The sequence below is a fragment of the Nyctereutes procyonoides genome, unplaced genomic scaffold, assembly GCF_905146905.1.
Source record: "Nyctereutes procyonoides isolate TBG_1078 unplaced genomic scaffold, NYPRO_anot_genome, whole genome shotgun sequence".
Taxonomy (NCBI): domain Eukaryota; kingdom Metazoa; phylum Chordata; class Mammalia; order Carnivora; family Canidae; genus Nyctereutes; species Nyctereutes procyonoides.
This window is the reverse complement of record NW_026575133.1, coordinates 18,082,578-18,107,905: the sequence shown is the minus strand read 5'-3', so window position 1 is coordinate 18,107,905 and position 25,328 is coordinate 18,082,578. Positions and strand designations below refer to the sequence as shown.

The following is a 25,328-nucleotide window of genomic DNA, read 5'->3' as shown; positions in this document are numbered from 1 at the left end:
GCATTAGCTGAATGTGTGATCACATAATTTACTGGAGGAAAGACCAAAATACAATGTGCTTGTATCAAAGTATAGCAGTGGCATGGTGTATGAGGACAAAGAACTTTTCATAATGGCCTCAAAATGGTATTGATAGTGAAATGCTCAGCCCAGAATTATCTATGTCAAATTAATTACACTTCCCTGTCTTTTTCTTTCTATTGAAATAAAAATGATAATGAATGAGCAACACTACTTGGCACGATATATATCAGCTTTTTCTTTGAAATACTCAACTCAATGAATATCAATTATGTCATATGTTATGCATGAAAAGACTCCAACCATTGAGAACCATGCAAGATTTTTTATTTCAATGTCAAATTCCAAAGAAAAACACCCAGAAAGTGCTACGCACATTTGCACTTATGGCTCTTATTATTTTTAGGATGTGATTTTGAACCCAACTTCCAATGAGTCATGTGCTCTTGCCAACAGTATTTTCTGGGAAAGGTTTACGTGTAGCTGCATCACATTAGATCACTTCAGGGAAATGATTGTCAGGGGATCCGAAGGTACACGGATTTGGGGGCTAATATTTATATCCTAAAAGGAGATGTTTTCTCAACTTCCAGTTCTGTTGGAGCCCACCACCAATTCAACTTAAGAAAAAGATGATCTATTGCCTAATAATTTCTAAAACAGAAAGGGAATAAAGATCGCAGGACACTAATAATTGAAGCAGCCAACAAAGATTCTAGAGCCGTAAAATGCTCTGTGACTTGCTACTTTGTTGATAAAAGCAACAGGCTAAAGAGATTTAAGAAGGAAAGTGTATTTTAAACATGGAAGAATAATGTTTAAGGGATGGCTAATTTGTTTCCCTCTAGAAATCTTCAGTACATGATTCTCTGGGGAAGTCCAATCAATTAAAACCCAACATGCTATTGCATTTGTGAGTGGCATGAGAAATACATTTCTCGTGTTATTACATAAATGAATCTCATCTTCAGGGCTTTGAAATATAACTTCATCCAGACTGTAGTGAATTTGTATGCCATCTCATCTGTCTGCATTACAGTGAAATTGATTTTATGATTCCTTACTCATAAATTACAGGCCCGAGGCAGTAACAGACTTGGGAGATGCCTTTGCTTTGTCTTCCCTACTCTCACAGGCTGGGCGTGTCACCTGTTCTCTTTTTCTGAACCGCATGGAGCTCTTCAAGCTTGCACGTCTGGTTATAGTGCTCAACCTAAAAAAATGTGTTTTGAAAAACAGTAGTCTCTTAGACCCAGCATGTGTTCTTGGCTTGTTTGAATCCTCTAACCTGAATATTATCCCTGAAGCCTTTGTTTGGCTCATGATCAGAATTAAACATTTTGTTAAGAATTAATAGAATGATCACCATGCAAATGAATGTACCTAACAGCATGAGTACCATTAGGAAACTAACAGCTACAAATGTCAATGGATGTCTTATTTCCTCACCCTCACCCCCTCAAATGAGAACAGAGTAACTCATGGTCGTGCTTGAGTTTCTGGCAGTCCTACTGGGTCCTACTTTCATGTCAGGATTTGGTTAGTCATCAAGAGTCAAGGGAATATGGGGCACTTGGGTGGCTCAGTAGGTTGACCGTCTTGACACTTGATTTCAGCTCAAGTCATGATCTCAGGGTTGTGGGATGGAGCCCTGTGTTGGCCTCCACACTCAGTGCAGAGTCTGCTTGTCCCTCTCCCTTTGCTCTTCCCATCTCTGCCTTCCCACTCATGCTCTCTCAAATAAATAAAATCGAAAAAAAAGTCAAGAGAACTATTACATAAATGCCCCCTCCTCTACCCTTGTTTTAAAATAAGATTTTATTTGACAGAGAGCATGAGCAGGGGGAGGGGCAGAGAGAGAGAGGGAGAAGCAGACTTCCTGCTGAGCAGGGAGCCTGATGTGGGGCCTGATCCCAGGATCCTGGGATTAGGACCTGAGCCAAAGGCAGACACTAAACCGGCTGAGCCACCCAGAGGCCCCTCCCCTTCTCTCTTCAAAAGAGAATTTCTGTTGGTTGATATAGTGACTAGTCTAATTAGAATGAAGAATAAGATCGAAATATAAACCTATGAAGCATGCTGAATTTCCTTCAATTCCTCAGATTCACCCTTGGGAGACCTGGTAGTTTGTTGAGGGTACCTCCAGAAGACTGAAGATAGGAAGGGAAACACATCAGGTCTCTTCATTTTGCTAGATGACCTGACTCCTAGATTGACCTGCCTTGTAGCCTATCATCAGGCTGAAATTTCAGAACAGGAAGGGAGATATGAAATGAGAACCAGTGGCGGTTTAAGACATTCCATCCCTCTCACATCTCCAGCCTGTGGTTTCTGAATTCACCTCTTCTGTCTTGGTCAACCACAGCTGGTTTGCAACCGGATATGCAGCCACCCTGTGTCACAATAAAGAATGGTAGTCAAGGGAGCACAGAGTTGAAGCAAGGAGAAGGGTTTGGTTTTACAAATATTTTACTAAATCGAATTTTACGCTGACCATTTGGGTCAATTTTTAAGCTTACTTAAGTCTTTTGGTTTTAATATTTCAGTTGACTTTTTGCCTTCGATATAATAGTTCTAGAAAGAGATCATTTAAATCAGAACAGTTTATTATAACTATTCACCAACTGAGAAAGTATGGGCTCCAAAGTACAATTGTTCGGGCTGGTGTTTTATACCAATCTCAGAACGAAGAAGGTGAAACAAAACAGTTAATTGTGATACACGTAACAGGATACAGAACCATGTTCCATTTCTTGCTGACTTTACTTTATGGTTATGACTTCTCAGAATATCCAGCACACCTCCAGTTCCAAGTAAGAATATAATTCAGTCAAGACTTGAATTTTAGATTTTCCCTGTAGGTGATCTGCAACACTACTGTTGACCCTTGAACAAAACAGGCTTAATTAAACCCCACACATCCAATTCTTCACAGATTTTTTTTTTTTGGCTATAGTACAGTATTGAAAATGTTCTTTCTCTTCCCTAGTAACATTTTCTTTTCTCTAGTTTATTTTATTGAGAATACAGTATATAATACACATAACACAGAAATGTTTTGACAATTTTTGTCAAATATGCATTTTTTTTTTTTTTTTTTTTTTTTTTTTTTTTTTTTTTTTACTTCATGGGGTGGGTGAGGGGGAATCAGCATCCCTAACACTCTGGCATTGTTCAAGGGCTAACACTTCTTTCTCCCTGTGCTCCTACAATTGGGTATTAACAGCATTCACCAATGTGGGCTGGAATTTGTGTAAACACACTGAACCCTCATCTGTGACTGTGACTTCTTCTTCTTCTTTTTTTTTTTTTTTACTTTTGATAGTCACACACACACACACACACAGAGAGAGAGAGAGAGAGAGAGAGGCAGAGACACAGGCAGAGGGAGAAGCGGGCTGCATGAAGGGAGCCCGACGTGGGACTCGATCCCGGGTCTCCAGGATCACGCCCTGGGCCAAAGGCAGGCGCCAAACCGCTGCGCCACCCAGGGATCCCTGTGACTGTGACTTCTTGAGGGCAGAAATTGCTTGTTTTCCTAGCATCTTAAAACCTGGGAACCATAACAAGTTCCCAATAAGTATTCATTGAATAACCAAATTATTGGTTTGTTTTTGATGATGCATTTTTGACATTTAGAAATGCTATTATAACAGAAAAAACTCTGATGCACACAACAGTCAAGCCATGAGTAGTGAATGTATATTAGGTGGATCTCCCTGATATACGTTGTTAGGTATAGATCAAGTAAAATTAACAGCCAGTCTCCTAAGAGCTAGGCTAGGCCCATGAGCAACAACTTTACTAACTGGCTTAAGACCAACTAAAACCTATTCCATTTCTTATATCCTTGGATCCTTTAGCACCAAACTGTCATGCAGTGCTTCTGCTGGGGGGGGTTTTTGTTTTGTTTTGTTTTGTTTGGCGGGGGGAGGATGGTTTGAGAAAGGTATAGCTTTTGAGAGTTACTCTCACAAAATTTTTACTTTAACAATTTTATTCAATTCTTTAAATTCCCTTGAGACAACTAGTTTTCCATATGAAACACTGCAAATTTCTTCATGAATAGCAGCAGTCTGAACCAGGTTTTTGGACTAGGGATCTGATTATACATCCCTAAAACGCAGTTTGCTTTTTAAAGCAGTTCAAGGCAAGGAGGGAAATTTCAACTCCTCAATGGCTAAACCTACCTCCCCTACATCCTTTCAACCTGTTATTCTTTTTAAGTCTTACTAAAACTATTCTGAATAACAGCTGCTGGAAAGAATCCTGAATAGGTGGGATGAATAATCACATTTTTCTCTCCCTGGCTATGCAGTATATTCCATGTTTCTTTCAGTTTCCAGTTAGGGCACTTTGGCAAATATTCAGATGAATGGAATAAGCCTCAAGTCTAATTGTCTTACACATCAGTTAAAAAAAAAAGTTTTTATATGCGTTACAAATATGTTAAGAGATAGTACTTCCCATCAATTGTTTTTCTAAGACTTGTATAAACATTCCTTCCTTAGGGACGTGATTATTAAAAAGTGGGGTGGACAATATATTATGAGGCTCACTCAGGAGGATTTCTCAAGCTATACATTATCCCTCACAAATATTCTGATTCTATTCCTTCTTGTTTTCTACCTGGAATCAATGAAGTGACCCATTAATCTTTGTGTGTCATAACCTTTTTTCTTTTTTCTTTCAAGACTTATTTATTTATGATAGACAGAGAGAGAGAGAGAGAGGCAGAGACACAGGCAGAGGGAGAAGCAGGCTCCATGCCGGGAGCCCGATGTGGGACTCAATCCCGGGATTCCAGGATCGCACCCTGGGCCAAAGGCAAACGCCAAACGCTGAGCCACCCAGAGATCCCGGTCTTTCTTTCTTTTTTTAAAGTAGGCGTATACCCAATGTGGGGCTTAAACTCATGACCTTGAGATCAAGAGTCGCATGCTCCACCAACAGAGCCAGCCAGGCGCCCCGATGTGTGTCATATCCTTTTGTGCATTATGAATTATTATTTTAGACGTATCAGTGAGTACAATATTTTCAATTAGAATTCTATAAAAATATAAGACATTTTGCTTAAATTACATTATTTATTTTTAGATTATCCCTCCTAGTCCTGCATGCATCATTAGCACAAAAAGTTGAACTTGATCACAACCTCCATTTGAAGAGCTAGTAGGTACACAATCATCATCTGAAGAGTTTTTCTTCACAGATGGCCCAAGAATTCCAGGCCTTGGTAATACTGTCAGTAACCTACACAAATATTAATAGAAAAATTTATCAAATATCCTTTGTTTAATGTAAACAAGGCAGGAGGCCAGAGTATTACAGTAACACTATTTTACAGGGCCCAGATATATGATTATCTATCACGTTTTAACATATCAAGTGTCACAATGACATGCATATTTTGATTAATCATACAACCCAAAATAGAACTACCATATAATTTGTGGTTTTAGCACTTCACTGCAACTTCTGTCAATACCTGTGAACTTCATAATTAAATGGTAATTGTATATGAATGCAATAATTTGTGGAAATATGTCACCATGAATTATGAAGTAATTCCATAATTTGTGCCCTGTAAAATTAAGTGTAACAATCTTTACACTAGCAACAGTGTAAGCAAGCTAAGGATTTTGGTCCATTTATATATATATATATATATATATATATATATATATACACACATATATATATATACACACACACACATATATATACACATGTACACACATAATAATGTACAATTAAATCAAAGGGCTATGAATCCCCTCATAGCTTCCATATTGCACAGACAGATACATTATGAGAACATTACATAGTTATAATGTGAGCACTACACTGATAATTGGCTAAGGACAAATCTGAGTTCTATCAAGTAAAGAATGTGGCTCATTATTAAAAATAAAGTCAGAGATTATACTTGTTAGAAAGTTAAAAAAATGTGCATACATATTTATATTGATGTGAAGCAGGACTAAAATTCAGCTCAGAACTTGCTATGGCAATCAGCTAAGGTAGTACTTTCCACCCCACAGTGCACTGGAGTCACTGCTTTACAAGTACTGAGTAACAGAAATATTCAGTTTCCAAAAAAACAGTAAGAAAAAGGCTAGGAATGTAGTACATTGTTTCACTAACAAATCCAACTCACTGTGAGAACTTCTGCAGCTCTAAGGTCTGTCTGAACTAAACAAGGAAGAAGAAAGAGAGAAACTTAGAAGAGAACTTATATTGCATGCTTTAGTTGACTACAGATCAAAATCATTACAATAACTTAAGAAAATAATTATGTTTTAAGAAGCAGCATACATACACAAAAATGTAAGAGTTAAAGCTTTTCTGAGCTTGGTGTCATGTATTAGCTATAAGGTCCCATTGTGAAATCAAGGATAAAATAGTATTTGGCTTGAGAGGTAATATTGCTAATACACCCACTGAACACTACAAAAACATGAAGAAATACCTAATATCTCTTCATGCCTTCTTTTAAATAAACCTACATCATAATAGACCACGACTATGTCTAAAAATGGAAATGTTGCAGTGTTTCTTATATGGGCTGATCAATAAATAGAGAACTGAGCAACACTTCCCCATTATTAAAAATCATTTGAAGAAAATCATCCACAAAGAAACCATCTCCCACTTTTTTCCCCGTTCTGTTTTCTGTTTAATGAATGTGCTTAGACTGAGCTAACAAAGATTTGCGTTAAATGAGAAATGTAGTCTTAATGTTGGTATGCATTCTAGAGCCAAGAATATTCATAATTTTTTTGATATTTTGTTCTTAATAAATAGCCAAAACTAACTATAAAATAAATCGGAAAAACAAATACAACAAAATTAGAAGGTGTAAAACATGCTTCTGTGCACGTGCCACATGATGCACATGTGCAAACAAGCTACATAAAACAACTTATTATGAGGAGCAGCGACAGTTCCTTCCAAGCTGGAAATTCTGATAGTCTGCTCCCTAAAGTATCAGTAAATGGAAAGATAAAGCGCATAGTGCTGCTGCTTAATATTTCAACAGAAGGAGGAGGAGGTGGAGGAGGAAAGAAAGAAGAAGAAAGCTTAAAAGCAATATTTGAGTGACAAGCATCACTTAAAGGAAGAATAGAAAGTGGATTAGCAAACACCATTTTGTAAATCAAGTAGAAGTGTGCTGTGCACAGCACAGCTTTGTGAACTACCACACTCTGTCCTTCACGGAGACCCAGTTTACCCACATTCTTTAATGTGTAAACAGGACAGACTGGTTTTCTTTTTCAATCTCTTTAGAATCATTTAAAACAAAAGACTGAGCAAAATGAAAAAAATATGTAAACACAGAGGAGGCCACTGGCATTTTGATTGCTGCCCAAGAGTTAGCAGTCAGTTCCTCGCCTAGACACTACCACGAATTTCAATAAGAAATCAAGTTATAAAGCAATATTTGAAAGCAACTTTCAGAAAGGGACAGATAGAAGGAAAAAAAGGTTCTCAACCCAATATATGTTCATTAGCTTAAAAAAATACTATTTTAGCAAACATTACCAATGGTGAGCACAAATTCAACATTGTTGCAAAAATGACACAGTTTAAACATCCTGGGACCCATACGTGAAAATCAATCACTAACATGGCTATGTGCACAAAAGAGTAAAAGAATGTTTCTTTAAAAAATATATATATTAATCAAGAACTTCTTTATCATATTAAATTGTTATTCTTAGAAAAGCTGAAGAAAGTTAATGGTGCTCTACATATTTTTATCTTCTATTATTAACTCATCTCATTTGATGGTTTCTGAATTATATTTTTTCCATTTACAGTTTTTTCATATTTTGTTTGATAAGAATCCTGACCTTAAAAAGTTATAAAATTATGTTTTTTTTCTTTTTTTGCTACTTATTAATCCAAAAGAATATAAGCATTTGAGTCCCAGAGAATGTCAAAATGCCTTGCTACCTAAAAGGATATTAAAATAACAGAAATATCATCAAAGTCATGACATCAGAAATTTTGCAGCTTTTCACACAGGGATTAGAAATGCTTATTTCCTGAAGTTCCTTTGATTGTATCCTGGATTCAAGGACGTGCAATGTTACAGATAGAACCATTATGGTAAAGCCAATGAAAACAACATTATACAACATTTTACTGAGAATGTTCACTCCATGAGTTAATGGTCCTGTCCAGTTTATAGCAGTACTTCATTTAAAAGGCTTTTTATCCTCTCGGCTGGGTGAAGCTGAGTCTTTTTTGATGAAATGTACATTACAGTTTTGCTTCCTTAGCTACTTGGAGGATGCTATTTACGGTGTGGAGGAAGTGTGGTATTTCACAAATGCAATTGCCGCCAGCTCCTTACAGAACTCTTCCAACACGATCACACCCTCTAGCAATGTGATGTGGTCAATACTGGTAAAAGGAAAGCAACCAATAAGTCAGTTCAAGATATTAGCATTTTGTCAAATTTTGGTGAACTTTTTAGATTAAAAACATGTAAAGCACTGGCTTACATAGGGCCTTCCGGTTCCAAGCCAAGCAATCGCTTTCTGACTAACAGAAGCTTGGGAGTAAAGTCTGGAATACGCTGGATTCGAACCATAAGGTCTCCAACAACCTGCATCAGAGACAAAAGGAACCGCATTCCTGTTATCAACTACAGAGGGATTTTCAGGATTTAAAAAAAATCAATTTCCTATTTCTAAATGAAGAATGTCACCTTTTACAACTCGCATAACCATCTTTGGCAAAGGACTAATATATGTTCCTTAAAATATAAAAGTTACCATTTAAAAGAATGAATTTTTCTTTTTTTCCTCCACATGATATAGTAAAATAATGACTTCTTGACGGTATACACATAGTATTTTCCATTATGTAACAGTAAGTGCGTACAACGATAAGTAATGTTAGTGGACATGTTTATCGCAGGTGTTATCAATCCTAGAGAATATAACAAAACTAAGAACTCACCCTGACGATTACGGAGAAGAGGGATCTACAGCCAGAGGCAAGGTTTACATAAGGATCCAAAAGGTACTCGTGTATGTGTGGATGAGGAAAGAGAGAAAGTCTAGATAACACGGAGGTGACTTGTAAATTTACATCATATGGCTATTGAGAGGCAAAAAACAAAAAGACATTTGACATTATTTATGATGTATACACCTGAGCACTTCATTTACCATTTCAATTTATCTCTTTGCAAGAAAGGAAAATATTTCATCTTACTCCTCCCTCCACATGCTCTTCTACAATGAAAATACTGATGATGAAGTTGGCTCTTGCCATCTTAGTCAAAGTACATATATCACAATGCTAAAACTTAGGAGAAAAAAAGCACACATATAGATACAAAGAAAACATAAACACATAACATAGTCAGAATGTTTGTTTTACACAGGTTGTTCTAATTAATGAAAGTGTTCAAGATATTATCAAAACCCACCAAGGGCACATTGAATATAAGATCAAAGATAGAAGGAAGATATTAAGATCTTTTAAAATATAGTCATCTAATCGTAGAAATCGTATTTTTCACCTCTTATTCAGCTACTGTCAATCATCAAGAGCATGTATATAATAAAATAAAGCTACACATTACAGAACCTTCTCAGTAGAGGGAGAGTACTTGGGATAGAAATGACCTCCACGTGCCTCCCAGTGAGTGAAAAGGTTCAAAATGGTGTGACAGACAAGGATCATCTCATTTACTGCTAGAGCATGAATTCTCCCCAAACACTTGTACATCTGGATACAATCCCGCACACATTTTTTTGTATGTAGTAATGTACAAAACTTTGTAGCAGCAACATGATTTTACTTGAATTCTGGTTTTTAAATTTTTGATCTGTTTACCCCACATAGAAAACAACTTGGAGATGCTTTACAGACCACGTCAAAATCAAAGCAAAAGGCACAACTGTACAAAAACAGTTGCTGTTACGGTGCCTAGAGCTTTCAACAGAAATCTCATTCCTTCCAGTTTTCTTTTAAGCAGCCAAAGGAAACTGAGTGGCTGAGACAAAACTGACTCCCGTGGGAGGGCTGGGGGCGAGTGAGGAACACGTGCTGAGCCCGGAGGAGAGAAAAAGGAATTGGAACGAGTGAATGTTAACCACAGGCTTTGCCTGCTTCACTCCATTCGCTGAGCAGCTGCTAAGCCCTTGATAGAATGAACACCAATTAAGAAGTGAACATTTGGCATTCGGAGGACAGCACATGTGCCAGAAGACAGCAAAGGTGCTGTTACATGAAAAGAACCACAAGTTCTGCGTTGTAAGTCCAACTATAGCTTTTTTTTTTTTTTTTTTTTTTTAAACCACGAGATTCGTGAACACAGATTTTCTAAAAGAAGAAAAACTATCCTAAGGCACTCTTATTCACAATTGAGCCTCCGGCAAGATAAATGAAAGGAGATACTATTCCTATAGGAGGATAATTTGAAGAGCATATTCTCCAATTTGATAATATGTGCAACAGAACATAGCCTCTAGGACTCAATTCTTAACAAACAATGAATTCACATTAGGTTGTATTTTAGGCACAAAGGAAACGTTTGAAAAATCTTTAAGAAGAATGTATTTGGCAAAGCATGTGAACAAAATCACTTAAAATACAACTTCAGTACAGTTTTATATGTGACTATTTCTGGTAGTTCAGATTTTTAGGTCACTAAATTCTACCATTTATAGGAGCTTAAATAAGTCAACAGAATTTGGCTTTCAGCAAGGATATACGCTGCCACTTAAACTTGGTATTTTCTTTATAGGGTGTTACTTTGGTTTTTAGCTTTATTTGAACAAGAATCTATGTCCTTGGTTGTTTGAGGAGTTTGAGGGTGACTCAGATTATATTTAATGTGAAAAGGAAAACAAATCTCAGCTACACAGAAACTGTCCTACCTCTGAAATGGTCTCCATTTCATAATGGTAATAACTTTATTTATTTTTAAAGATTTTATTTATTTATTCATGAGAGACAGAGATAGAGAGAGAGAGAGAGAGAGAGACATAGGCAGAGAAAGGAGCAGGCTCCATGCAGGGAGCCTGATGCAGGACTCCATCCCAGGACTCCGGGATCAAGTCCTAAGCCAAAGGCAAACGCTCAACCTCTGAGACATCCAGGCATCCCTGGTAATAAATTTAAAATAAGCTGGCCTTTTTTCTTCAATATGAGTAACTCTTTCTTGGGTTAACAGTTAAGTATATCTATTATTCTGGATCTCTTTATTTTCTACTTTACATACAGTATTCACCTGAAATGAAAGCTAACCAGATTTTTTTATGTGTCAAATAGGCTTCGCCCATCTTTGAGCTCACACTAAATATTAGGCCTGAATTTTAGGACAATAAACTCTGACTTAAAAGCATACTAATGACAAAAAAAGAAAAAGCATCCTGATGTCACCAGTAAACTCAGTCTCAATCTTCTACTAAAAAGCTAAATTTACAGATAGCCAAAATAATATGATTTAGTCATATTAAATCAAAATTTAATATGATAGCCTCTGAAATTTCAAAAAAATCCTGTACTTATCAAGATTTTGCATTTTTTAAGGTATCTAAAATTGCTTTCTTCACTTAATTCTTAGAAGCAAAACTAAGTAGGAGGTTATGGCAAGTAATGTCAGGTTCACCTTGACAAAAAGAAAATGTGACCAGTGGCATAGTTGCCCAAGACTGCCCTCTTCTCTGTCAGGGCAGAGAGAAGCAGCTGAATCTCCCTACATTTTTCCTAGTGTTGTTTATATTCTGCTTATGAACCTCAGCATCTTACCATCTTTATAAAATCATCACAAATACTACTAAATGTTTGTGTTATAGGGTATTTTAGAAAAATTAACTTTGTGACAACACAATAATATGAATACTCAAGACATAATTTCTCAATTATGCACGCAGGAAACTAGCTACCTTCACTAATCATCCGGAGTAAATGTTTAATTCCAGGCTGGTTCCCTGAATCCTATTTCTTTTTTCTTTTTTTTAAAGATTTTATTTTTTGGGGATCCCTGGGTGGCGCAGCGGTTTGGCGCCTGCCTTTGGCCCAGGGCGCGATCCTGGAGACCCGGGATCGAATCCCATGTCGGGCTCCCGGTGCATGGAGCCTGCTTCTCCCTCTGCCTATGTCTCTGCCTCTCTCTCTCTCTCTATCATAAATAAATAAAAAAAAATTAAAAAAAAAAAGATTTTATTTTTTCATAAGAGACACACAGAGAGAGGCATAGACACAGGCAGAGGGAGAAGCAGGCTCCATGCAGGGAGCCCGATGTGGGACTCGATCCTGGGAGTCCAGGATTATGCCCTGGGCCGAAGGCAGGTGCTAAACCGCGAGCCACCCAGGGATCCCCCTTGAACCGTTTTTTTTTTTTTTTTGAACCCTATTTCTATACTAAGAAACTATAAGCAAACATTATCCTCAGCAAAAAAACATTTAGGAAAGAAAGTAAATGAAACTAAACCAAGCATGCTTATTAGCACACCAGGACTCATGATTATCTTTGAGATCTGACTACATAATGTTCTGACCAAAAAAAGGCTTGGAAAATCAAAGGTTTTTAAAGACCAAAGGTTTGAGGCTGTGGCTGTAGCAAACTAGCTGCGAGTTGCATTAATTGGAGTGGGGATCCCTCACTGACAAAATATGCCCAGAAGTCTGTCTTGCCTGTCACTGACTCCGGGTTACAGAAGAATGGCTGAGACAGCGTGGATGAATCAGCTCTGCACTGTGATGTGCTATCTGCCTGAAATAAAAAGAACTTAAAAGCATTTCAGGGTATCTGCTTCCAAGTATGCTTTTATTGTCAGCACTCCACAAACTAAAGGAAAAAAATACCCAAGATCCAAATGAGGCTTAGCAAACCAGCACAAAGAACACAGTGAACTGATGAGCCCTGCTACCCAGGGGGCTGACACAGCCATGACGTTTATAGCATAACGGCTGCAAGAGCCGGATTTAACAACCAACCAAGCAAACACGAGAAACACAGCGCTTGCTTTTAAGAGGTTAAAAGAAAAAAGGACTTTCTCTCTTTACTGATTACTATCACAGTACTGACTGAAGTCTAACCCGGTAAAATACTTCTTAAATTATAATTTCTTTATTTGGCTTCCTGGTTATTGAGGACAGCCTGCTTATGGAGTATATTTCTTTTATAACTCCCTATGCTCACATAAATATTTAACAAAATGCTAAAAAAAAAAGAACAAGTACTTTAATATACAATTTTAAATTAATTCCAAATTGGTTAAGACAATTTCTATGTCAAGGCAAGTATTATGCCAGGTGGTTTTACTTCAAGTGTATATCCCAGGGTGGAAAGCATTTCAAAGCTCTATTCGTCACTTTGTTCATTTGTCAAGGAGGGAGGGAGGGAGGGACGGATTCTGTAATCCCAAATTCATTTCTCCTGACAGTCAGAGAGACACACACACAGCAACATACCAGCTGATGGTGCTTTTATCTACCTTGGAATAAGTAAATTCACTTTTTACATTTCACCTCCCCCTTATGAAAATGGTATCATTCGTAACTTCTTTGTCTGAAGAAGCAGATTCATCTAATATTGTTCTGTAATTTTAATGAGACTGGAGTGTTCAGGATTCAATTTGAAATGACATTTAAGGTCCTTTGAATTGAACTTTACAAGGTTGACTCAATCTGTATCTGTAATAACTGTACTAACTTGAAAAAAAAAAAGGCTTTCTAAGTTATAAAAGGAAAGCATTCCAATCACCTCCAAAACATGTGAAGGCTATTAGGACAATAGTCTACAATGAGAAGTAAAATATATAATTCTATAACAGTCGTCAGGCCAAATAAAGGCTCTTTGAACATAATGAATGCATCAGAAATGCACCATTCATTGGCAATCAAGCTTTAATGAAAAAGTCATCTAGTGGAAAAACTAAGAGAACACGGCTACTTTATTAAAGATATAAACTAAGATTTGAGATGAACCCATGGTGAATGGTAACAAAATAACATGAAAATTCATATTTTAAAGCTTATTATTACCTGATCAAGAATTCTTCCCATTCTGTCAAATAAAACTTTCAAAAAATGACCTTCAAAGAAAGTAGCTTCTAAATTGCACTTTTCCAATGCTTTTGGAGACCCAGGCCACTCCCATCTTAAGCAGATAGCACAGTAGTCCTGGAACTAGGGAAAAGCATTCACATAGTCAAAGGAGAACCAACCGAAACAAACTGAGATTAAATAGAAATCCCTCTATTAGGCATATAAGAATCCGACTGAGGGTCGAGTGTTTGTTCCGTGGGAGGCACCCGTAGCAGAGGGAGGGGCTCAGGTAACATGCTGACCAGAGGCACAGGTAAGCTTATAATCACCAAAACCAACATATGCTGTTGAAAAAATGGGCATGTGTTTTCCTTTAGAGGAATTTAACTCTACTTACTTTCATCACAGATTTAGGGATGCAAAGTAAGTCCTAACCATATTTTCAAATCTATTTGAAAACATTGCATGCAAATAGATGAACAGAGGTGCATTGTCCAAGCAGGCAGGTCTGGCTCTCCTATGCCGTCCTGTCCCGGGACAAACCTGGTGGCCTAGAGTATGCTCTGCAGGTGGTTTGCTACCCTCACCGTGAGAGGAGCACAAACCTGAGTAAGCATCTAGAATCCTTTACACTGCATTTAGCTGAGTAAATTTTATGTCTGTTGAATCTCATAAAATAATCAGGGCTGGTATTTTGTGTATTTTTCTCTTCATCTTTCTAGTAATTCATTTTTATTATACTTTACCCAAGTGTCAGTCTGTAACAGATTGGAAATAGTAAGGAACTGGTCCTTCACTACACAGCTTTAAACAATATGACTTAGATGAGTACAAGAAGATCTCATATAACAAAAATAAATTTGAAAAGTGTTCCCTGATATATAATTTACTTGAATTTAAACAAAAGAAATTTAGAGCACAGTTTTTAACCCCAGCCTTTCCCTTTTCAGATTCCCCTTATTCAATAAAGCAACATTACTCTGACCTCTCTAGTTTGGAAATTACCTGAAATTAAAACAAGACATATTCTCCCACAAAGTACTAACTTCAACTTTTTTTTTTAATATATATATTTTTTTATTTATGATAGTCGCGCACAGAGAGAGAGAGAGAGAGAGAGAGAGAGAGAGAGGCAGAGACACAGGCAGAGGGAGAAGCAGGCTTCATGCACCGGGAGCCCGACGTGGGATTCGATCCCGGGTCTCCAGGACCGCGCCCCGGGCCAAAGGCAGGCGCTAAACCGCTGCGCCACCCAGGGATCCCCTAACTTCAACTTTTAAAAGAGAAACATACTTAAAACAATCAAAAAGCCAGCTTCTTAAAAAAAAAAAAAAGCCAGCTTCTTCAGTTATTTTGTGAGTTTTAAACAATTTGGCTTTTGATAGACTTTTTCTATCCTAAACCACACCCTAACATTTAATAAGTTTTCCATTAATACCGTCTGAAATTCTCACCTAGAAAGTAATAGTTTTAAAGTTTTTTATCCCTCTTGTTTTCTAATATTTCTGAATCTACAGTAAGTACATTTGTAGAAAATGGAAATGAAACTTTACAGAAAGAATAAATGCAGTTTAAAAATCCAGTAGATAATACTGACATGGGTACCACTTGTCCTGCCTTCACCCTCTTGTCCCTGAAGGCACTAGCTACACAATTACTCTACTCACTCATGCAGTCATCTGGACTTGCATTCTGGCTATAGGCATATGCAAATTAATTAGATAGAATAGCACACTTCAATCTCAAAGATTTAAATGAAAATTAAATATGCATCTTTCTGACTTGAAACATTTCAAAATTGGGAGTTCTGTAAAATGCTAGAGAGAGGAAAGAAGACCGAGGGAAGGCTACTTAGTTTAACACTTCAGAGAAGACCTTTCAGAGAGTCCTTTCAGGGAGGTAGAAAACTCCAGCACAGGAGACAGGGCATGGGGTCCTTGTAAATAACTGTTCAGGTGAGAAAAGAGGTGGAAAAGGGAACAGAGAAGTCTTGAGACAGAGAAAGTAAAAGGCAAAGTTAGGTCACCTGCCCAAAGTTAAAGTGGCAAGAAGGAGTTCAGGTCCTGCAGAGAAAGGGAAACCTTTGGAGAAATGACTGTGGGCAATTGGGACAAAGCATGCACGTGCACTCATTAGAGTACATTTCCAAAAATTAGCCACTTCACTTACCTGCCTATGAGCATCTCGGAGGTAGGTGTCATATCCAGTGCCCTCAACATGGTAGGATGATTTTGCTTCATCGGGTACCAGACAGAGAAAACTTAAATGAAAAAAGCCACAATAAATAACATAAATATTCCTACAATTCAGTATCTATGTATCTTAAATTATCGAGCGATATATTCAGTTTAGCAAAGTATGGCTGCAAATGGAAACTTAAAAAATAAAATGATCCATTCTTAAGTACTTAATTTTGAATCAGTTTTACCGATTACTCTCTCATATCTTAAAGGTTTTATTTAAAAATCACTCATTCCACTCAAAGTAGAAGTAAGCCTAAGAGGACTCATGTTACAGCATAATGACATACTGCCACAGTATCTGTTAATTTCAAGAAACTGGTTTTACGTAATTAAACTGGAGATTTTTATGCACCCTAATCTTGCATCGTGGGCCGCATGCAATTTCTGTAAAGTCACCTGCCAGAACCAGGCAAATCATGGTAGCACCACGAAAGAAGAAAGAGAACATTTCCTGAGAAAGAGTACTTAAAAAAAAAAAAAAAAGTAAAACCACAAAATCAAAAAGGAATGGCCCTACACTTCACAAACGTGAGTACATGTCCAAGACGGACAAGTTGTCAAAGTGGACATTTTCCATGTGGCTCCAACTGGGAATGACTTAAAATTATTTATATTAAAAAAAAGCAGGGCACTCTGAAGGTTTATTTAACCACTATTACTCGTTTTTGTTTCTATGTTAAGTAGAGCTTTCCTCTTTTGCTATGGATTATTGCCCCTAGGCTGTCACTTGCTACATAAACATGACAAAAAGCTGATATAATCTTTAGACTAAAGAAGGGAAGACTGAATTCACTATATATCTCCGTAACAATCTAAGAACAGAGCTATTACAGGTTATAAAAACAAGAAGAGATGTAAATCAAATTTATACAGCAACTCACCTATTTACAATTTTATGGACTTCAGTTTTCCCATCATTTTTGGGGTGCTCTGGAGTAGCAGGGGGTGAAGAACTAAGCCACTCTTGATTTGACAGAGTGTTATCCGGTGAAATGTCAGTAAATAACGGGTCTTCTTCTAGATCTCTACGTTTAATTTAATCACGTATAAAAAAAGACAACATTTTATCACATTTTCTAAACCAGCAGATTCTCTGCCATATTCTTAGAAAACATAACATAATTTTGCTATTAAAAAAAGAATTACATTTTATAGGGAATTTAACATAAAATCTTACTCAAGAATATATTGATTTTGTTCTGTTTAATGAATACCACTTGTGATTTAAAGGGATGGTGATACCACGGCATCTAAACTTAATTTTCAAAGATCTTGTGAACCGTTAGAAGCATTTCTTTATGAATTAGGTAGAGGAGGAGAGAGAAAATGCTAAGCTTGCAGAGTTGGGTGGGAACTTACACAGCTCCTGCTATCAATCCGTTCTCCACCACATCTTTATCTTCTGGACACACAGGTTTATATTCCGTATAATTTCTTTCTTCGAGATTTCTTAGGACCAAGTTGTAAAGAATGTGTTCATTGGGTTTTTGTAAAAGATGTTCAAACATTCTTAATGTCATTATGCTTATCTGAAACCAAAATGATAAAGGGTAACTGAAAAACATCTCTGCATAAACGATTCTTCTTGCCATCCTATAAGTCATGATTTAGATTTTCAAGCCACGTGAAGGAAGAAGCTGTATTCAAGACATCACAAGGACATTCCAACAGTATTTCCAAGAATCTAAGACCAACTCTAAATCTTACATAGCTTACCTCATCAGATATGTGATCACAATGCTCTATTAACCTGTGTCTTAAAGGGTGTCTACTAATATCTGCCAGAGTTTCCGGTTCCCTCTGTTCTCCAAGGATAAAAAATACCATTTCTTGCAGCAAAACGTCAGAGGTTACTTGCCGAACAATGCGATGGAGCAGAGCGGTTGATGTCAGAATACCCATCTCAGAACTGGGCATAACAAACAGGTAATTATTAGTGGGGAAAATAACACTGAGTAGCAATTTGGGTTTTTTTTTTTTTTTTTTTTTTTTTAAGGAAAAAGGCCACTCACGTTTGCATCAACTGAGGTTCCATAACTCCAATAAAGAATCTTTCATGAACGGCTCTGGCAAGAGCCACAGCAGCAGTCTAGAATGCATAAGGAGCAGCATTATCTTTCTCTTTAATGGAAAAGAGAGATTAACCTGTAACACTGCTGTCCATCTGAATTAATGGGGAAACACAAATTTGCCTGTTGACCATCTTGCTGATGGCATATAAGCCTGGACTAGATGTTAGCTACGGGGTCATTTATATTTCATCTAAATTTCCAAGAACAAGATGAAAAGGACAAAAATATTATCCCAATCGCCTTATAGTAAATGGAGGGAGGCCAATGTCACCTCAAGGAGCTTTCTATTGTAATACTTAAAGAAATATAGGGCAGAACTTGAACTGGGATTTATTACAGAGTTGTAACATACACATACACACCCCCCACACACACACTTTTAAATTTTATTTAGTTGTGTTTATTGTACTATCATCCTAAAACAATTAAGATCTATTTGGGGATATAAACTGAGGAAGTTTTACTTAATAGACATTTATATTTTAAAATTATCAATAAGTAACAGAAACAAAAAAACCAAACCTTTTGTGCTTCCTTTATGAGTTGATCACAATAATCAAACCAGGAAAGAAATGAAATTAAGGCTCGTTTTCCTGGAAATGCTGAAGCATCTTCTTTATGACTATATGAGTCCAAGCTGTAAGGTGTGGGAAGAAATACTTAGTCCGAAGATATCCCAGAGAATTAATTCAATTCAGTGCATATGAAACAATGAATGCCCGTGAATGAACTTATGCAGTTAGACACATGTACACAGCCCATGCTGGATGACTATTAGAAGCAGGTCATATAAAAGAAAGCCATGGATAAGAGAAAACCTCTTAAATGAAAGTTGTAAATAACTTTCACTCATTAAGGGGGAAGATAAAGACTAATGCAGAATGCCATCTGCAGAGGGAAAACCACATGGCAGTTCCTTGTGCTCCCCCATAAATTTGACCAAGTCGTGGGAATGAAATGTTGGAGGTTCTCAGGTGCTAGGAGGGCGTGCAAAAGGAAAACAAGTGGGCTGCTTCTCCTCCCACCGTAAAACACGATACAGTAGTAAAGGGAACCTATGGATCTGCCCCACAGATGCTGCAGAGTATCAGATAGAAAGAGACAAGTAAAATACACAGAAAAATTATGACAGGTTATTATACTAAAATGATGGGATTTGGGGTACTTTTCCTCATGCTGCTTATAAACTCATAAATGCTCTGCAATAATAATATTTTCCTATGAGAATTATGGGGAGCCCCAAAACGTGGATTGGGAGGGTAGAAGCATAAGGTAGGAGGGGAGAGTCCATAAACACGAGCCACAAAACATGAAACTGCCCGAGAGGCTGCAGGACGTTTCTAAAAGGATGTTCCTTCTTTCAGGAATCAAAATAAATAAATGAATAAATAAAAGTCATTGGTTTTCATGTAATTAGGTCTTATCCGACCACTATAATGGAAAAATAACTTAACTCTGTAACAGCTGGATTGTTCCCATATCAATTCATTCCTGACTAGTAACAAATTTAAAACAAGCCTCAGAAAATAATCCCATTTAATGATCACAAGCAATGTCACATTTTCCACGACAGGTTTATATCACTGCAAAATAGATGAATTTAAAAGTATAGGTGTAAGAAACCGCTCCTACAGGAAAACACAAATGATAGTTCTTACCCCCAGTTAATTGCTTCCACTGTTTCGATATCTAACGGGTCCACCGACTGAGGTAGGGCCTTGTACAGGGAAGCGAGTCTGTCTGTCAGCAGTTCGCACAAACAAGTGCTCTGCGTGAGGCATTTGGCAGCTGCAGGCTCTGGCAAGCTTACTAACAACATCAAGCCTTCACAGGCCTTCACAGCTATTCGGCCATCCTGAGGGGAGAAAACACACACCCCTTCAATTCTTGAATTAGCTGCGTGTCAAGTTGTTTGGGAAAAAATTCAACTGAAAAAGATCTAATGTTTTACACAAAAATAAGAATAGACTTTTTTTTTTTTTTTCCTATTTCAAATATACGTAACTGTGATCAGGTTAGGGGGTAAGAGTAAGGAAGACTCACAGGACTTCTCGTGAGATTTAACAAGGAATTCACTAAGTTGTAATCCTGGTTTGGACGAACAACTGTGGCCTCTGGCAGTGAGGTGACAGCAAGATTATCTAAGCTGGTGGACAGGTCATCTATCTGCTGAGGAGGCTCGTCTTCCAACTCTGTGTGCTCCAGCCTCATGGCACCAGACAGTTCCTCTGGCTGACAGGACTGTCCTGTGTCTGTTGACAAGCAATCTTGACCTTTCAATGAGTCTTCTGAAATTACATCTGGTGTGCCTTTGGAAGCCAATGATTTCAACTTATTCTGAAAAAGAATACATGTTCTGCAAGATTCACACTAGAAGACTTATAAAACAGAAATCATATTTTTATCTGTTTTTCTATAATTCACATTCAATGTAGCAATAGATAAAAGTGTTACAACAAATGAAAATACTCAGACTTCAACAAGCTGTGCTTTAGATATTTTAAAATTGCCCAGGAATTTATAACACTCTTTCTGCTAAGTACAAAATGGTTTACCATGACCATAAGCGATGAACAACACTAGTGATAACTACGTGACTACTGCTAAAAACAACTGATGTTAGTGAAGAAAAAAAAGAATCAGGAAGTTTCAATGGGAATTAATTGTTTTCTCATCACAAGGCTCTATAGAAAATATATAGCCTTGATGTTGATTCTTCTAAGATGAATTTCCTTAGATGATTTTTCTGTTTTCCCCCTTGTACCTCTGCTTTACTTTAAAAAAAAAAAAAAAACCTCATTACTCTCAGGACCTTTTTCTTAAGTGTTCTTGATGAGAAAAGAAAGATTTACTTGAAATGTTGGCCTCACTTCCCCAACACATACATAAATATGAGGAGAAAGGGTGCCTGGGTAGCTCAGTTGGTTAAGCGTCTACCTTTGGCTCAGGTCATGATAGTGGGGTCCTGGGATCGAGCCCCATGTTGGGCTCCCTGCTCAGCAGGGAGTCACCTTCTCCCTCTCCCTCCTCCTACTCGTATGAACTCTCCCTCTCTCAAATAAATAAAATCTTAAAAAAAAAAAAAAGGAATCTTAACCAAAGCAAATCATTAGTTTTAGGGAAAAAGTGTTTTGCTTTCCATTTGAACCTAAGAGCAAAAACCAAATCATGCACACAGGTTAGAAGTCATCATGAACCAGCTTCTCCTAAGGGGCCATCTCACCGTGTTTCACCCATCACAGAGGTGAATTCAATGCTGACTGAATTCAAAGTTCTATTTCCAAAGTTATAGTATACTTATTATAAATCATTTTATTACAGTTAGACCAATCTTCTTGAGAAACTGAGCCCACAGCACGTTAAAACAACTTTGTAGAACTCCATGAATCCTCCAAACAACTCTCCAATTTCCTACAAAATCAGTTGCATATCACAGTCCTTATGAATACAAAACACTTGATTCCATCTAAAATACTAGTAAGATTGTTGGAAATGGTATCTCAGATAAGAATAGCAAAGGGAAGAATAATATTAGAATAGCACTCATTAGATGAGTATTTCTCAAAGTGTGACTCAAGACTGTTGGTGTCATGGTCTTCTGTAGAGCTTGAGAAAATGCAGATTCCTAGGTCCCACCCAGACCTCCTGAATGAGAATATCTGGAGGTGGAGCCAAGGAATCTGCATTTTAATTTATTACTTATATTACTGAAGTATTCTTGACAACGTTATATTGATTTCAGGTATACAACACCGTGATGGAATCTGCATTTTTAAAAATGCTCTCTAGGTGATGAGGAAGTGCTATCTTCTCTCACACTTTGATTCTTTTTTTTTTTTTTTTTAGATTTTATTTATTTATTCATGATAGACAGAGAGAGAGAGAGAGGGAGAGACACAGGTAGGTAGAGGGAGAAGCAGGCTCCATGCCGGGAGCCCGATGCGGGACTCGATCCCGGGACTCCAGGATCGCGTCCTGGGCCAAAGGCAGGTGCTAAACCGCTGAGACACCCAGGGATCCCCCACACTTTGATTCTTAATTGAAACTGTTCCCTTTCTACTCCTATTAGGGATTTAATGATAGCCCCTGCACATTTATACACATAACCTCCAAATCTCTTGAACCCAGACTTCTTTCCTAAATCACAGATTTGCAAGACCAAATACCTGCCAATTATCTCTACTAGGATACCAGGAGGACTCAAAACACCCAGAACCATAATTACTCTATGCCCCTCAAAATAAGCTCCCTTGGAGCTCCCTTCTTTCTGTTTGCAACAGCCTTACTAGTTCAAAAATTCAAGCACTCATCATCTTTTCTCTTGCTTCCTGCACAAGCCCATACAGAATCTACCTCTGACGTCTCTTGAATATATTCACTTCATTCCATCCCAGTGCTTCCAACTTATAGTCCTTGTTGGGGTTACTACCTCAGCCTCCAAGCTGGTTTCTTCTGCTCTTCTTTTTACTCTCAAAGGAATCCACGGGGCAAGATGCCGCCACCAGTTTAACTGAAGGCATACACACCATCATGTAATAACAACCCTTCTCAAAAATCTTCAATGACTCCCCAGTGACTTCAAGTATGTTCAAATTCCTCATGCTGTCATTCAAAGCCTTTGACCCTTCCTAGTCAATCTCTCCAGGCCCTTTTCTTATCACATATCCTAATTACACTGTTTCATGAACACACCACAAACTTCTATATCTTCATTCCCTTACTTATGTTCACCCATTGTTATCTGAACATCTGTCAGGGTTCATATCAAAGATAATCTCTTCCATGACGTCTTTCCCAACAACCTAGAGCAGATGTAATCCCTTCATCCTAGGAAGACTTAAGGCACATTCACATTTACTTTGTACCCTTCTTATGATACTCACCTTACTCTACCTCAGGTTATATAGCCTTGTCACCAGACTATAAATTCCTTTAGGGCAAAAACTGTTCCTAACTCATTTACCTTGGGCACTTAAACCATAGCAGATGCACATAGTAGCTGATATACATGAAAAGAGAGATTAGATTTCAGGGGATACATGCCTGAGGACTACGAAGTACTTTTGTTACTCTCTATACTTATCAGTAAAATAGCTGCATTTCTCTAAAGATTCATTCATTATTAATTAGGCAGTTATTATACATTATACTGGACACTAGAGAAGCTGTGGGAACCCAAAGATGAATGAGACAAGTCCTTGTCCTCAAGGAGCTTACTGAGCAGCAGGAGAAAATAAAACACATTTCAATAACTCTAATGCCAGGGAGACTGAAATAAACACATCAAAAGCTTATGAATAGTCTTGAGAAAACAGAGATGCCTATCACCTCAGGCTGTAGAGAAGTACATGCTTTAAAATGGGTGTATTATAGCAGACATGCCACTGATTCTGAAGAGTGTTCTCTGTAAGCAAGGTCTGAACATAAATGCTTCCCTGAAGACAGGTAAACAAAGTACATCTCACCATCAACACACATACGCTCACACATGTTCTCTGCTTCTGATCTATGGCTGTGTACTTAGGAACGGGTTTTAGACATTCTGAGAAAAAGTCCTTAAAGCATAAGCTTGGGCAAAAATCCACTCACTGAAAATAACTAAGGTCAGCTAAAAAAACTTTAGTAAGTGACCTTTGAGAAGAAAAATCCCAGACTTAGCTAGATTGAGATATTTGATATACTTATATCAAAAACCAAGAGGATTAATACCACCCTAATTAATAAACCCTTAAAATCTGAAATCATAAGTTTATTCCAGCTAATTTGAAGTATACCTTCAAAATACGAGGTACATCATGAAAACCTGGCATTCAAAATTCGTATCACTACCTAGAAACTTACAAGCATGCCACTGTGCAGCTTGGCTGCTTACCCATCTTCAGTAAGCATGTAGAAGAGGATCTTGGGTGACTTATTTAATAAAGTGAATCAGAAAACAAACCCATCTACTACAACGGTTAAAATTTTTAAAAACAAAGCAAAACAAAACCCTGACAACACTCACTCTGACAAGGATGTGAAACAATGGGAATTCTCATATGCTGTTGGTAGGATGCAAAATGATAAACCCATTGGGGTAAAACAGTATGGCAGGTTCTTATGAAAAAAACTATACACTTGGCACAGCATTCAGCAACTCTACCCTTAGGCATTTACCCAAGTGAAGTGGAAATCTAAAACCACACAAAAAAACTGGGTGTGAATGTGAGGCAATTCATAATTGTCTCAAACTGGAAACAACCACAACTCCCTCAACGGATGGACGAATAAACAACTGTGACATGTTCATGCAATGGGACACTACTCAACAGTATCAAGGACCAAACTCGTTAAATCTCAAAGGCTGGTGACATTTTGTGACTTTCTGTAAAAGAGGAAACCTGTGACAGGAGCATATCAGTGATTGCTGGGGACGGGCACGGAGTGAGAAGGGGACTGCAGGAGGGGTGCGGAACTGCTGTGTTGCTTGATGGTGGTGGTAGCTACACAACTGTGGGTTTGTTAAACTCAGAGAACCATACTCCAGAAAGAGAAAACTGCAGTGTACGTCACTTACACCTAACCTAGGGGAAAAAAGAAAGACGACAAAAAGATATAAAAAAGAACTAAAAAAACAAAATTAATTTTTCTACTATATTTCTAAATGACTTCACTGAGGAAAAAAAAGAGGTGAATGATAGAAGAAAGTACACAAAGTATTTTCTGATTTAAAACTGGAAATAAAACCCAAAATATCAATTGGTGTAACATAAAGTATGATCCAGTGACTATGGCTAAGAAAATACAGTACAGGATACTAGAGTGATCGCAACTGCTATGGAGAGGTAACTTGTGATTTTGCACATCCAGCCAAATCCGCACACACCACCCCCACCTATCCCAGGCCAGATTATCCACGCTCCACACTAGAGCAAACCTGGCTGAAAACATGATAGCTCATAAGCTCCCGTGACTTTGCCCTCCTTGATTT

The 25,328-nt window shown here is 37.6% G+C and overlaps 1 protein-coding gene across 3 annotated transcripts in view; it reads right to left on the bottom strand.

Annotated features, from left to right (window-relative positions):
• Positions 1 to 7,875: 7,875 nt before the first annotated feature.
• FHIP2A (FHF complex subunit HOOK interacting protein 2A) overlaps positions 7,876 to 25,328 on the bottom strand; it is a 31,662-nt gene continuing 14,209 nt past the window's right edge. For all 3 annotated transcript variants that reach the window (XM_055346348.1, XM_055346350.1, XM_055346349.1), the window contains 12 exons: positions 20,402 to 20,695; positions 20,017 to 20,213; positions 18,881 to 18,995; positions 18,299 to 18,375; positions 18,003 to 18,195; positions 17,646 to 17,815; positions 17,168 to 17,311; positions 16,213 to 16,303; positions 14,041 to 14,184; positions 8,995 to 9,135; positions 8,535 to 8,638; positions 7,876 to 8,433 (listed from right to left, as the gene is read on the bottom strand). In XM_055346348.1, coding sequence (XP_055202323.1) covers positions 8,328 to 8,433; positions 8,535 to 8,638; positions 8,995 to 9,135; positions 14,041 to 14,184; positions 16,213 to 16,303; positions 17,168 to 17,311; positions 17,646 to 17,815; positions 18,003 to 18,195; positions 18,299 to 18,375; positions 18,881 to 18,995; positions 20,017 to 20,213; positions 20,402 to 20,695 — 1,776 coding nt within the window. In that variant the 3' untranslated portion in view covers positions 7,876 to 8,327. The remainder of the gene's footprint in view (positions 8,434 to 8,534; positions 8,639 to 8,994; positions 9,136 to 14,040; positions 14,185 to 16,212; positions 16,304 to 17,167; positions 17,312 to 17,645; positions 17,816 to 18,002; positions 18,196 to 18,298; positions 18,376 to 18,880; positions 18,996 to 20,016; positions 20,214 to 20,401; positions 20,696 to 25,328) is intronic.